This window comes from Triticum aestivum, chromosome 7D, assembly GCF_018294505.1.
Source record: "Triticum aestivum cultivar Chinese Spring chromosome 7D, IWGSC CS RefSeq v2.1, whole genome shotgun sequence".
NCBI lineage: Eukaryota > Viridiplantae > Streptophyta > Magnoliopsida > Poales > Poaceae > Triticum > Triticum aestivum.
Window position 1 is genome coordinate 66,247,537 of NC_057814.1, and position 14,940 is coordinate 66,262,476.

At 42.1% G+C, this 14,940-nt stretch overlaps 1 protein-coding gene across 2 annotated transcripts; it reads right to left on the reverse strand.

Moving 5' to 3' along the window:
- Positions 1 to 1,315: 1,315 nt before the first annotated feature.
- On the reverse strand, positions 1,316 to 14,539 carry LOC123170252 (MADS-box transcription factor 25-like). Of its 2 annotated transcripts, none has more exons than XM_044588081.1 (7): positions 14,358 to 14,539; positions 14,164 to 14,245; positions 3,157 to 3,218; positions 2,692 to 2,791; positions 2,193 to 2,234; positions 1,976 to 2,059; positions 1,316 to 1,456 (listed from the first exon to the last, which is right to left on the reverse strand). In XM_044588081.1, the coding sequence occupies exons 1-7, from the start codon at positions 14,537 to 14,539 to the stop codon at positions 1,316 to 1,318; spliced, it is 693 nt and encodes a 230-aa protein (XP_044444016.1). The 2 variants fall into 2 exon arrangements, with proteins under 2 accessions (XP_044444016.1, XP_044444015.1); XM_044588080.1 differs by having other exon boundaries at positions 1,952 to 2,059.
- Between the last annotated feature and the right edge of the window lie 401 nt (positions 14,540 to 14,940).

Consider the following 14,940-nt stretch of genomic DNA (forward strand, 5'->3'; position numbering starts at 1 on the left):
AAAAACTCTGGCTTTTATGGTGTATCTTTGATTTTCCCAAAAAAATGTATGAAAAAACAATTTGTCTCTTCCACTTAAGAGCACAATGAAAAAGACTTCACTAGAAAGCCCTTAGCATTAAGAAGTTATCTAATTTCATCCGTGGCATCGATCAATTGTATATTAGCATAATCAATCCTCAAACTGGATCATACCCTGCTCACTATTGTGGGTACATATTCGTTGTAATATTTTCTATGGGATTTGATAGTATGGAACTTGAATATGAGAATCGAAACTAAAATACATATGGTTTATTGTATTAGTTACAAAATAATTACTGAATATAAGTATCATAGTAGGATGGAAATGTATGAGTCGTTTTCCATGAATGGCTTCATGTTGGGGTGGGCATTTTACCATGTCAACATGTAAGTTCCTACCTAGGAAGGATAGTCTTGTTCACTTGAGGAGAATATTTTCCATGATCATACCCCAACCATGTCATCCATGAACAGGCTCCGTAAGATTTCATAGAGTGGGAATTAAACAAGTCATGTGACATGATCTCTATTTATTATACTCACCTTTTTATAGTATGAAAATGTATTCATTTTCTTTGCATCAATTGTGACCCACGATACTACCGGAGTAAAAGAAGGGCTTGTGGAATTCACGTAATAGGGTAGGGTTGGCTAGACTGCTGATGTCAAACTCTAGGCAAATAATTTGAAGCGTATGGAAGTGGGGATAATCCCATACATTCCTAAACATATAATTCACCATGACCTCCAAAGTTGCGCAAATTTCTGTAAAACGGCCGATAACCTGACTCACAATAAACACTTAGTAGTTGTCATATTCAGCTCATTAATTAGGTTCCCCGCAAAACACAAAAGCTCATTAATTAGGCTGTGAATTGTGATCAACATATACAAGTAATCAAAAACATAATTAAGTTTACAAGTTCGTTCATAATATACTTGATCTTCTCTTGCCTCCTTGTTAAGATCGAGTAATTAGACTCACATACATACTACATCTGTTGCTGCTACTTGACAATGTCTGTGACAACACCAAAAATTATATATGGTTCTAAGCAGGTGTCTGCTTCAAAATTGTTTCTACATACCAGGCACAAATTGCACACGAAAGAGCTTTGATCGTCCACGCATGCACTAATTATACTGTTGACGCTGTCTGGTGCAAAACAATAAGCATGAATTTAGAAATGTAATTGCAGTACATGGCATGCGATTGAGCACATGGATCTTAATAATTTAACTGACACATGAATTACAGTACTTACTGCATGCAGTGGACGACATAGTAGATGTTATTCATCCTCATGCTCCTGCTGGCGCAACTCAAGGTCAATATTTGGTTCACGTACTCTAGTCGACAACAATAACCCGGCAGCAGCTTTTGAGCTGCTTCCACTGGCTTGCTGCCCACTCGATCTCATCGCCCCGGAAAGCTAATTAATTAACACTCATTAAAAGTTTGTCAGGTATCAGCTCCCTTCCATATTTGCAATAAAAAAAGAAGCTAATACGTATGATGGATGTTATATCAGCTAGAACTATTATATAATTTGCAACCAGTTCCAACATATCTTTTTCTAAAATTATGTGGTTGCACCGCATTTCTATTTTGTCCAACACATCTTTTTTTTCTGGAAGATTTATATATATTAACTTGAATCTGCGTTAGACATGCTAATGCACTATATAGGATGCGAAGTCTTGAATAAAATCCACCAGATAATATATGTGTAGGTTCTATACTGATCCTTCAAATTTGTCTCTCCTTTTTCAGATAATATATATGTGTGTTCATGTCTTTCGATGACTTGCTAATGGATGTGTTGTAGCATGTGGTTCATCAATGATTTTTTTCAAATTATATATGGACTTTCAGATGACAAGCTAGGATATATTAGCTACTAGCATACCTAGCATTTATTTAGTACATGAGAATCCATGGCACTTCTCACCTTCTTCTGCAGCTCTATTTTGTGCTCATGAGCAATGCTCAACTTTTTGCCAAGTTCTACATTTTCCTTTTGAATGTGAAATCCCTGCAAAAGCATATTCCATCTCATCAGACCTCACTTGTTAATAACAGACACATATATGAGAATCAGCACTAACTGAGCTATTTCAACACCAACAGCAACAGAAGCAAGAACATGCGAAGAAGATGTAGTGAACCTTTTGGTTGAGTTCATGAATCTCTGCAGCCATAAGTTGCTCCTAAAGAAATCAGCTGTGAGTAAATTATGTATGAAAAAAATCTACACCCCAGCTGGTGCACCCATGGTGCACTCATGCAAGAAAATATAGCAAAATATTTCAAAAAAAAATCTGAAACTTTGTGGGAATGACTATGAACAAATGTTATGGATGCTTGCAAATTTTGGTGGTCAATAACATCCGAGGAGTTTTGTACAAAAAAAATTTACTCAAAATTTATGTGCACTGTTTGAGCAGAATTTGTAATTTTGGTTTTTTTTTGTACAGAACTCCTCAGATATTATTTGACCACAAAACTTTGCAAGCATCCATGAGATTTGTTCATAATTATTCCCATATTTTTTTTGAAATGTTTTGCTATGTTTTCTTGCGTGGGTGCACCGAGCTGGGGTTCAGCCACTACTTTCCCAAAAAAAAGAATGAAAATAAGGGAAGGGAAGGGCAAGGAAAAGGGTACCTTCCTCTTTCTTACGGAATGCAAGCTCGTCTCAACTTGGTTCACCAAAAACAGCAGATCTCGAGCAGTGGTGCCAGATAGCTCCTCTCCCAACAGTTGCCTAACATCATATGACACATGGTTTAACAGTGTAACTAACTACTAGCTACCTAGCTGCCTTCTCCAGTCACTACAACAAAATATGCTACTAAATACATGGATTTCACTGGCCAGCTAGTCTTCGAGTGCGAGATCTTGACATGCATGGCAGTATGGCACACTATTTTCGATCAATTAATTTGCATATGAAACCACTCAAATAACAACTACTTCTAGATAGCTCTAGTAATTGGTATTTTATTTTAATGCATGGGTAATACACCCTATGTTCCTAAATATATGACTTTTTGGAAGCTCAACTTAAACTGCCAAAATGTCTTACATTTAAAAACAGAGGTAGTACTAACTCAAGAACATTAATAGTACCTATTATTGTGTTGTAAGTTTTGCACTTGCTGCCTCAAGGTTGTAACCTCCCTCTGCCATAACTGTCCAACAAAGAGAATTGAAATAAGATACTAACCACAAGCACACCAAATTAATTAGGAGATCCATAACAGTGCTCCCTTGTGTGGTCTACTACCACACAATGACCCACTGTTGAACCCCCTCCCCTGATGGGCACCTTGTGGCCCATAAGCGGACACGTAGAAAATTCAGCTGAAAACATCACCACTAATGGACCCGTCAATAATAAATTTCTATAAGTGATAGACGAGACAAGTGACAGACCAAAAACAAGGGCTCATCTATGGTAGACAACTCACCGCCTATAGTGACAGACCATAAGTGGTAAAATCCACCGAATGGAAAAATCAGAAGACTATTTTCATGTTGCACATATAAAAAAACACCAACCCTAACCCTAATTCGCATCTCCTACCCTCCCTCTTTCTCATGCAACAGTTGAACATCTCTCTTCTTGATCCAGTTGATTTCTCCCACATGCCCCACCTTCTCCCCGATCCCTCCCCTCTTCACCTTCTTCCCGGATCCACCCTCTTTAAAAAAAGATACCCAAAGACATCTTAGATCTTATTAATATCAAGGAAAACAATAGCCAATACAAAGGATAGACAATTGGACGCAGAACGACTAGTAAAATATAAAAAATACATTGGAAATCATACTAGCCTTCTTCTTCCTCTGATTGTATGCTGCCAGTCAGAAATTAAAAATTGCATTGAACCAACAAGAAAGGAAAAGGGTACATGCAAATGCCCTCTCCATGCCAGGATTTTAAGACTAAAATAGTCACTCGCCCCTCAAGATGAGATCTAGGAATTGCTGAAGCCGCATTATTGGAGCATCAGCCCCACGCAGTACTGGCTTGCAATTCATCACCACCAGTTCAAAGGGTTGGAGAAACCGAACCACGCCACATAATAACACGACAGAAGATGTCAAAGTCGCCCCAGCAATATCCAGCCAATAGCTCTCCTTGAAAGACATACTGCCAAGATCAGAAGGGAACCGACAGATATGGCGACACAAACTCCCATAGGCTTTCATCGGCACCGGATTGGATGTCGTTGAGGTAGGGAGATACTGGAGTGACCTCATTCCAACACACCATCATCGCCGCCACCTCGTCGATATATCTAGGGAAACAAAAACCTACGGGGTGTGGGAGAACAAGATGGACGGGTCCCCACTTCTCTTGCCACCGATGAGATCGGGGGCTGAGGTAGCGATGTGTAATGAAATGTGGATGTGGCTAGGGTTGGGAGTCTTTCCCCCGCCTCTGCCCTCTTATTTGCGGGTATAATGTCACCCTTGTTTTACCGTTGCGATGATCCTTCCTTGCATCGCCTCTCATATGAGCACACCCGTGTTTCCCTCCTGAGCGACATCGTGACCATTCGCACCACCAGTGGTGGTCCTCCTCGGCACAGTGTGGGGCAAGAGCTGTGGTATCTTCTCGCCATAGGTCAGCAGGAAATAATGGAGACCGTGAGAGATAGCAAGCGGAGCCCGAGGAAGACACTTGTACCAGGTTTTGCCAACAATGACCTACTGGCTTGGCTTATGGAATGGCCAATAATTTGGGGTTCCTTCATGGTGACCACCAATCCCTGATGGCATTTCTTTACTGACAAACAATCAAGCCTATTAGTACAGTGTTTTAGTGTCGGTTAGTATAGAGCCATTCTATAGTAGTACCCTTGAAACAACTGAGTGTTATGGATTGCACACACTTACATGGGGAAAGTCAATGACACGATCCTGTTTATGGATCTTGACTTGGGTAAGCCATCAATATGAAGGTAATAATTAGCGTGTTTGAGTAGGTCTTTGCGTTGAAGATTGACTTTCACAAGAGCGGGTGTGTTATTTTTTTAAATACAAGGAGCATGGACTTGATTATATGTAGCCTTTTGTTTCCGGGATGGGTTCTTTCCTACTTTAAATATCTTGGCACTCTGACAAATTGTCGCAAGCTTTGCAATAATAGAAGTTCATCGAAGACCGCTTTGAGGAGTGTCTTAGTATTGGGCAGTCCAAGAATCTTTCCTGTTGGGGGTGCCTTATATAGATTAGTTTTGTGACAAGTAGTCTCCCTATCCTTATAATTTCTTTTTCATAGATCCGGGGGGTTCCGTGGAAGGCTATGCTATTATCGATTTCAATTCATTCGATGGTCAAATCAGCATAAGAGATAGTACCATTTATCATTGTGAGATATTTTATGTATCCCTAACGATGGGTGTAGCCCTCAGATTCCTGATCTAGAACACAAAAATAGTTGTCATTTGAGTAAATGGTTGTTTAGGTTGCTAAGCAAGAGTGAAGTGTGGTAGTTTCTCGTTCATGTTACTAAGTATTTGGGGGCAAGAAACATTTTCAATGGTTAAAGTAAAACCAATAGACTCCCAATTTTTGAAAGGATCTCATGAAGGTTAAAAATACTTTTGTTCAATTTTGATCGCTTAGTATGGGAATGGCCAATCAATTTGGTTTTGAGACGATAGGTACATCAGGGATAGACCTCTTTTGGTTACAATACCTGAATATTTAGTAATGTTCGTCATAGGAATGCCAATGCTTTTGCGATCATTGAAGTTGAGAGTCCACATGTGGATTTTAGTAGTGTTGTCATTGACCAACATTTAGCAAACTGGAATGAGATTGACCCCGAGATTGTAGATCTGCGTCTAACCACTGAACATGACTTGCTTCAATGAAATCATCAAACTTGTGGAGTTTTCCTTTGCGCTTGATGTGTTCGTCTTAGTCGATAAGAGGGTCAATTTAAGGTCTAAAATTTTGTTGTGTCTTAAACTACCTTTAGAGATAAAGGCTTTTCATGATTATTTGTTAAAAATTTGTACCAAGGATAATTTTGTTAAATGAATAGGGAAGGGGGATACTCATTGTAGTTGTTATTACGAACAAGAAACCATTCAACATATGGTTTTTATCATTGTCTAGCATTTACTGAATGTCGAGCTATGTATTTAGCTTTAATATCACCATGACATGTAGTATTTTGCATATTTTTTGTCTTGACTATGGAAGTTGAAAGTGCATCTCGTAGATGCCCTAGATGCTTTTAGTGATTTATGACAACACCATTTGAGAGTACTAATGATTTTTAGTGAGTTTATTTCAGGGACTAGGACTAAGTTTCTTGTACATGTCTCTTGACTATAAGTAGAAGATCATTGGTGACTCCTACATAAAACTTTTCTAGTTATTGTTGTTGGAAATATGCCCTAGAGGCAATAATATTGTATTATTATATTTTCATTTTCATAATTAAGAGGTTATATTTCATGCTATAACTGGTATGATTCTGGAATATGTGATTCAATGGAAAACTCATATGCACGTGTGTGACAAATGGTAAAGAATAGGTTCCTAGTCTGGCCTCTAAGACTGGCTCAAGTATTGTTAGTGATCATGTTTTCTGGATCTTAGGATATCGTCAAGTGTATTGATAGTTGTAAAATAACATTGAGAGTATGACGTTAGAAGAACGATCATATTGAATCGACCCAAAAACTTGTTTTTTATACTTTGAGATAATACCATTTGAATTCAATTGTTATAACACGGAGTGTTAGCATGTGTTTTAGTTCCTCAGACCATGAGAGTATCACAGTCACCTCCTACCGTACTGTGGACTTTGGGGTTGCTCAAACGTCATGTGTAACACGGTGATCATAATGACAACTTACAGGTTCATCAGAAAGTTTGACAAGGGACTGCATAGCTCGAAAGTGGGATTTTCTCCTGCGGTGATGGATAGATATTCTTAGGGCCCTCATGGTGTGACGACATGCATCATCTTCTGGCCAGACACAGGTGACTACATCACGGGGATGCCAGAACACTTCAACAATAAAGAAGAACAAAACTGGTAATGAGAAGAACGGTATTGTGAGCATGTGGATGACTCAGGAGGATACCAGCACGCCTTGGATTTTGTAAAGTATCGCGAAGCAAAGGGAACACCACATGATAACCAAAGCTTCGCTCGAATTTCATCCGTATAATCATAGGGATCGATATGGACGTCCATGGTTCCGCTATCGGTCATTGAACAAAGGGGTTTCGTTCATGTATATGATTTATCGAATCTACTGGGTCACAAGCTTATTAAGCTAATCACGATCTGTTGAGTATTAGTAGGATGAGATTATTGATAATTTATTTGTGGAATTATTTAATTAATATTCGGAATACTTCCGAGAGGAACCGGAAGCGTCTCGGGGTCACCAGAGGGTTTCGGAGTTTATCGGACAATACCGGGTATTACTGATAAATAATATATAGGTGGAAAATGTTTTCGGTGATGTTAAATTATATATAAAATGCTCTAGTAATTGTTAGAAGGCTTTTATATTTAATTGAATATCAACGGGCCTTAAAAGGCCTAGTGGTGGAAGGCAACTTGGGCCACCAAAGCTCAAGTGGAAGTGCCCCCCCCCCCTTTCTAAGGGGGGGGCGAATTGAACTAGGGGAGGAGTTGGACTCCTTCTCCTTTAGCTGGCACCCCAAGGAGGGTCTTTCCCTTCTTGGTGGCTGCCCCTCCTATCCCCTCAAACCTATATATACTAGAGGATTTTGCCCGTTGAGATACACAAGTTTTTAGATCCTCCTCTAGTTCATCTAGTTCTAGTTCTAGTTGGTCCTAGTTGAATAATTAGAGGTAGACCTAGTTCCTCTAATCGTCATAATTGAAGCCTACTATGGTTCTAATATCCTCCTCTAATTCTCCGGCGATGATTATCTCTGGATGGCGAAGCGCTGCCGGATCATGAAGACCGTACGCTTACAACCAAGTAGAGAGGCCGTACTTTCGGTCTTCCGTTCAAGGGATCATTCGAGGGTGGTTCGTGGGATCGTAATCAACGGTTCGAGGGACTCCAAGTACGATCTATACCGACTCGTCTACTTTGGGTGCACTCCGGATTCGGTAACAATCGTTGATCCAAACCCTATATGCATCTTCAATTGTTCCTCGGTGATCGTAGGGTGATTTTATTTTTGTTTTCTACTACGTTTCCCAACAATTGTCTACCTCAAAATTTGAGCATGTATTCCTAGTTGTTTGGTTAATCCAAGATTCACATTTAGTGTAGGACAGTCATACTATGAAGAGAGGCACAAGAAAATACTTCTATTTGAACTCCAAGAACATATCCTCATCCAAAGTCCTCATAATCCACTCCCTAGCCATTCATTTGTATGATTTCCAAGCCCCGATACATCCGAAGATCTATCTTTTGATACTATAGAGCCACTTAGAATTACTCATACTCAGAAAACAAGCAAAGTTTCCACAATTATGATTCATTCATTTTGTTTCAGAACTGTCAAGCCAATCCACTTTAAAGCATTCTCCATTGGCCCCGACACTTCTGAGCATATCATTTTTCGTCGGCACTCCGGACCGTCTCAGTTTAATTCTTTGTGAGTCACAGTGTAAGTTATGTACATCAATTATTTTTCAACCGGTACTTTCGTGCTATGACTTGGCCTTTTCTACTAATTCTCATTTCAAAAACTGATATGTCCACTATAGTACTACTAAGAAATTGGTTTTACCCGGTACTTCCAAGACATTCTATAATTGCAAAAAAAGAGGTGCCTTTTTTTGGTCAAAACCACGGCTCGTTCTTTTCATCGGTACATCCAAGTACCTGGTTATTTCATCTAGTTCCTGAATGTCTCCCTAGTTGTTCAAATTTATTTGAGTTTTCTGTCTAGTTCCGCAATTTTCTTCTGGCACTTCCGAGCCTAGCTACTTTTTGTAGTAACGGTCACATTTTGGATCCTCTCTTATCCATTAGTGGTTGAAACTAATCCATTTCATCATTAGTCATTCAACTCACTCATTCCAGCCTTTGCAAGCCACTCCACTCCATCCATCTCCACCATAGAGGAAGAGGTACAAGGCAAGAAGAGAAGAAGTGTTCGATGATTCCATGTCCACTTCTTGATTCTTTGAAGGCCATGAATTCCATTCTTGAAGCACTACACCTTAAGTTCATCTCTTTAACCACAGCCCTATCCTTGTGAGAGAGAGGCATGTGGATTCTTGCTAGAAGCTTCGATTGAAGATCCTTCAAGGAGTTCTCATCAAGTGACTTTTCTTTGCTTGCTACTCTTGGATGGTGAGCTCTTCCTAGATGGTTAGGAGTCACTTAAGAGCTTATCAGTTTCTATGCGTGGAAGACTCAAAAGTTTGTACGGGCTCTGAGATCACCCACTTGGTGATCTGCCCTTAGTGGAGCTTCTGAGTGTAAGCCATGATGAAATTGCTTGATTGCATTGGGTGGGAAGCTTGGTGGGAAATGCAATCGAGATCCTTGTGATCCTAGAACCGTTGGTTCAAATCCTCCGTCAACGTGGACGTCGGACTGCGCCAACTATCTAAACCACGGGAAAAACATCCCTGCATCACAAGTGTTCGCATTCCCTTTACCCCACCTCCTACTTAGTTGCAACTTGCAAGTTTATTTTCCACTTCTCAGTATTCTTGTTTACTTGCTGGCTAATCTCTACTCCTAATGGAGCAGTTGGTAGTCTCGCTTCCAGGGTTTTTTTCGTCCCACCTCCCATGTTTTTTTGGTACCTCCTCCCACCTTCGCTGGTTTTTCTCATAGATTTTTTTTCGTCCCCTCCCCCACTTCATCGGTTTATTTTCGCGTCACCCTCTCACACAATGAAAGAAATATGAACAGATCAGAACTTTCCATACTGGCGCAAGTTATTTAGTAATGTAGAATCAATCACAAACAATCTCTAAAGATCAAATCTAAATTAATTAACCTTACCTTAAATCACTCAGTCACATTAACTAGAAAATAAATAATTGATTTTCAGAAAAATTGTTCAATCACATTAACCTTACCTTAACTCACGGATGGTAATAAATTTCCAAACAAAGGAAACAATACATCAAGGGAGCAGTAAATAAACTCCCTTTCTTATGACATGTATATGATCTTCCCTTCCCTCTCCGTTGTCGAGCGTTCTTGATTCTCGAGGCCGATGCTTGGGCTGCATCACTGGCTCGCGACGGTGCCGGAGGACGAGGACGGCGAGGCCGGGTGCCGCGGCACCGCGTTGGCCGCGGCCGGTGAAGGGGGCGAAGAAGGGCGGCTTCCCTGGCCCTGGGAGTTGGTGCGGTGGAAGCGGCACTTGAAGGACCCGGTGTGGGTGGCCGGCGCACAGACGCACTTGGAAGCAGGCCCGTGGCCCGCACCGGATGGCGCTGACGCCGACCCGGGCCACCTCCTCCGCGTATTCTTGGAGCTGTGGCTGGCCGATTTACATGAAATTGATTTCCTCAGTTGTGGTGGCAAATATAATATACATAATCCATATTGTTATGCACTAGCGTGTGTGTGTGTGAAATAGATGGATTATGGTCCCGTACCCAATAAGATGGATATGTGTGTGTGACTTAGAGAGAGAGGGAGAGGGGGAGAGGGAGTGAGGAAGAGGGAGGGGGAGTGTGTGTGTGTGTGAGGATTTGATGGTAAAAACGGTCGCCAATGTCACTTGATATGTATGAGAATATTAATATTGAACTCTTAAAGTTAATGTGGCCCCGTTGCAACGCACGGGCGTTCTTCTAGTACTTTTAGTTGTCTAGTCATCATTGCCTTGTCCTAAAACTCCCAAGCATTGTTTAGTTGGACTATCCACCCCTCCCTCTAGTCCTTATACCTTAATCCCAATAGGAGATCATACATGTTAGGAACTCTCGTATTGATACAGACCACAATGATGTTTTGGTCTACCTGATTCTACAAAATGATGTCATCTTTCGAAAAAAAAGTTCATTCTTGTATGTGGTTGATCCTCCCGTGTACTAATTGATTGCAGCCATATGTGTTATTGCAGAAGGTGCAACATAGAGAATCGATGGAGCTTGCCCAAAGAAGCCCGAGTGAACTACCGGGGAGTTTATGTCCTATTTTGGGCAGTGTGCTAGTGACGATCTTATGAATGTTTAGAGTGATCTTGTTTGGAATTTTCATCTTTTTTGGGCCATGTTTTTTTATCTTCCTCTCCTTTTGGCAACAAGATCAAAGTTTGTTGTATTGAGGCAATGTAATAAGATTGGTTAGAATGCAGGGTGTTTAACAAAAGCTAACATTATCCAAAAACACCTCCATGGGGAAGAGTAATACATTTTTTCTAGAAATGAAGAATGGAACAAAATGTGGCATAGTTTAGTGACAAAATTGGACAATCTAGGTATAAACAAGATGTCTTAGAGGTTTCCTAGTGGTCGGTATTTTTCTGCAATATTTGTAGATAGATATTTGTAGGAATGATTTATTGTGGCATGCATGAGATATCCCAATCTTAGGGAGCTTGGGTTACACTTGAGACAAGAAAACATGCATGGAGTTACAAGCTATCTCACCATGGATGAGTCGTGTGATAGCCAGGAGGGGATATTTATGAGAAAAATTTGAGTGGATATCTAGATAGTCATGTGATAGCCATACTTTTGCTAAATACACCCCCTATATGATAGCATTTTTAAGGGGCCTCGCCGGTTTAAACGAATTCCATTGGACTTTTTTTTAGTTTGTAGGATTAGAAAACCATAGGAAGATTTCAATTGTCTCCTCTACATGTAGCTCAAAAGGAAAACTCCCATTGAGCAATCTCGTGGAATTTTTCTGTATTTCTTTGACACCTATTCCGTGTTCGCAATCCTTTCGGCAAATCTCCACATTTTAACTATAGTACAACCAAACTGGTTATATCATAGAAATAGAATGATGTGCATTCAAATTATGTAGGAACTATTATGACATGACATCCATTTTGATGTTTTTTTCTGTTCCTATATTTTCATAATTCCTGACCAAAGAGGACCTGAGGTCCTCAGGTGACATGATTTTCAAAATGTAGGGAAAAGAAGGAAAAACACGTGATTGGAATTACATTTGTCCTTGAATCCTATAAGACTAGAAAAACATAGGAATTTGGATGAAAGAGTAAACTAGAGGAATTATACAAAGAGGTTTGCGTGCATGAAATATTTCCTCCAAAGCAATTCTTAGAAACTTTTCCTAACCCAAATCCTGAAAAAAATCATATGGAATTCCTTTGAACAAAGGACTGGGTCAGAGCATTTTCGATAATGGCCATGAAGGCCTAGATAGATTTAAGCTGCAAAGATGCGACACACTTGCCCTTTGGCACCATCCATGCGACCACAAGACATCAGGTGAAATGTGCACCATTCACGTGACCAAGACCCTAACCTACTAAATTAATCAATAAGGATGGTGATCCTCTAATTCGTTTGGCATTGCAAGCTTTGGAGATTTAGCTTCCTTAGAAGTCAATAACGTACGACAACTACTAACTGGTAGGTGGTTATCTGTTCAACTGAATGATTAGCCACTTCAGTCAATACCGAAAAAGGCCATCGTCTCGCTTTATACATAAAGCATCAACCATTACAAAGGAACCATACAAACACACCGACACCGCTCGGGATACCAGCTATACAATAGAAGCTCACACTGGCGAACAGGAAACTAGAAACTTGGACAAAGCAAAGCTAAATGAAGCACTAAACCAAAGGGGCTTGCTTGAACCTAGCAATGGGCACAGGTTTCCCGAAGCGCCACGGCGCCACTCATCAATCAGGCCACCGCACCCTCGGCACACTCCAAAAGCCAAGACCGGCGATGTAGGAAGATACCCTCAGCTTGAAGGAGGAGGGCACAAAAGATGACGCTTCCAAGGAAGAGTATGGCGTCCGTGGACATCATCGTCGTCAAGGTCAAGCACGGCATTTACCAGCACCCCACCAGCCAAACTCCAAGTCCCGCAATGGCAACCAACAATCACACCAATGCACCTTGGCTGAGATCACCGGCAACCTGCCTGCCCTGCATGACGTTGATCCCGGCAACCCCCTGGTCCCGGGATGACCTCGTATGACAAGAAGACCGCCATCTAAAAGAGGAGAAGGACACACCGAAGTAAATCACCGGCGACAAGAAGGGCCTTGAGCAGCCTTAGTATTCCCAAACACTGACCAGCACCAATAAATAAGACTCCGAGGAAGGGCGGTCGGGGCAGCCGCGCCCAGGACCCTGACTCACCGCCGGTCAACAAGAGGGCGTCTGAGGAGAGCCAACACTGCCATAGGAGGAAGCAGACGGCCACGACCGCTCCCCCTTGCGAGGAACACAACGGCCGTCGCCCTCCTGGCAAGGCCCCGCGTCTGGCCGGCGAGCGCCGGCCAGCCTCAGATCTGGGCCTCACCGGACCCCAGCGGGGAGCCGCACGGGCCGACCAGACCACGAGCAGCAGCACCCCAGGCAACCCTCACCACGTCGCGACGCTGCAGCACCACCCGCGGCGACCAGGACCCCCGCAACCCGCGGTGATGGATCCGCCCGATCCAGGGGACACCACGGCCATGGGGTCCAGACTCCGGACCCATGCAGCGCTCCCCGCCTGCGACCTGGCCGCCAACGTCCGCCACCACGCCGCCGCTCTATACATCCACCGAGGGAGGGGAGACAATGCCCCTCCGCCACCGACGCCGGCCGGGCATTGCCCGGCGGGGCCCTCTGGCAGCGGCGAGGAGGAGAGAAGTGGGGGAAAGCTTAGGCCCGGCGGCGCTAGGGTTCGCCAATTCAGTTAATTAGTGCATGGAAACGAGTTATACATACATCTAGCTAGCTTGATTGCTATTTTTCCAAAAAGGAGGAATATATACCTCTGGCTCCCGGTTTTGCACCGATTGCTACATGTAATCATCTTTATTGCATAGTTTGAAACATAGGAAATAAATGACAAAATCCAACTCAAAGGCGGATCATCGGAGAACATCTTGCTAGATCATCACCCAAGCTTAATTGCTATTTGTTTCACCACTTTCTTTTATTTGGTAAATATATGGGATGGCATGGAAAAGTTACTGGGCATACATACCTTTGCCTCTGATGTTGGATTCAGCACCCCGTAGTGCTCCTCTTTCGCCTCCTGGTACCGCTCTAGTATTGCCTCCATTCCGCTGATGAAGACAAAAGAATTATAAGAACATACCAAATTATGTGAGGATGGAATAACTAAGTAAATGAGAGAGTATTAGGAGGGTGCACGAACTAACTAATTATTTAACAGACCTGGAGCTCGCAAAGTCGTAGAGGCGACCGGTGCTGGAGAAGACGATGAGCGCGAGATCGGCGTCACAGAGGATGGCGAGCTCCCGGGCCTTCTTCATCAGCCCTCCGCGCCTCTTGGAGAAGGTCACCTGACGATTCGTCGGGTTGTCGATCCTCTCAATCACAATCTTCCCCCTCCCCATCTTATTCTTCTTCTTTCTTCTTCTTCTTCCTCTCTAGATCTCTCTCCTGCCGGCTGGCCGGCCGATTGACAAAAGTAATTAAGAACCAATCGAAATGGAGCTAAGCTAAGCTAGAAGCTGATAATTGTTTCTTCTCTACTATCTGGGTGACAATCGACAAGTCTAGTTGAAGCTTTCCCCCAGCTGCTACCTGATTCAGCTAGCTATTTTTGTATTGTTGGGTTTGCTTGTAATGGTCTCCAAACCAAAAGGGATTGAGAGGCCCCATGTGATGACAACGCTAACCTAGGCTTAAACAACTCGCTAAATACCATTTCCACAGTAAATTAGGTTAATGAATGGCCCACTACATACTATTTTCCTCTGTGGCTACGACAAGGACGTCCATAATATACAATACT

Coding starts and splice junctions, on each gene's coding strand:
- LOC123170252 (XM_044588080.1), bottom strand. CDS start 14,539: ATGGGGAGGGGGAAGATTGTGATTGAGAGGATCGACAACCCGACGAAT. Junction 3,219..14,163: donor ATCCAACATCAGAGGCAAAG/GTATGTATGCCC, acceptor TTTGTTGGACAG/TTATGGCAGAGGGAGGTTAC. Junction 2,792..3,156: donor AACTTACAACACAATAATAG/GTACTATTAATG, acceptor ATATGATGTTAG/GCAACTGTTGGGAGAGGAGC.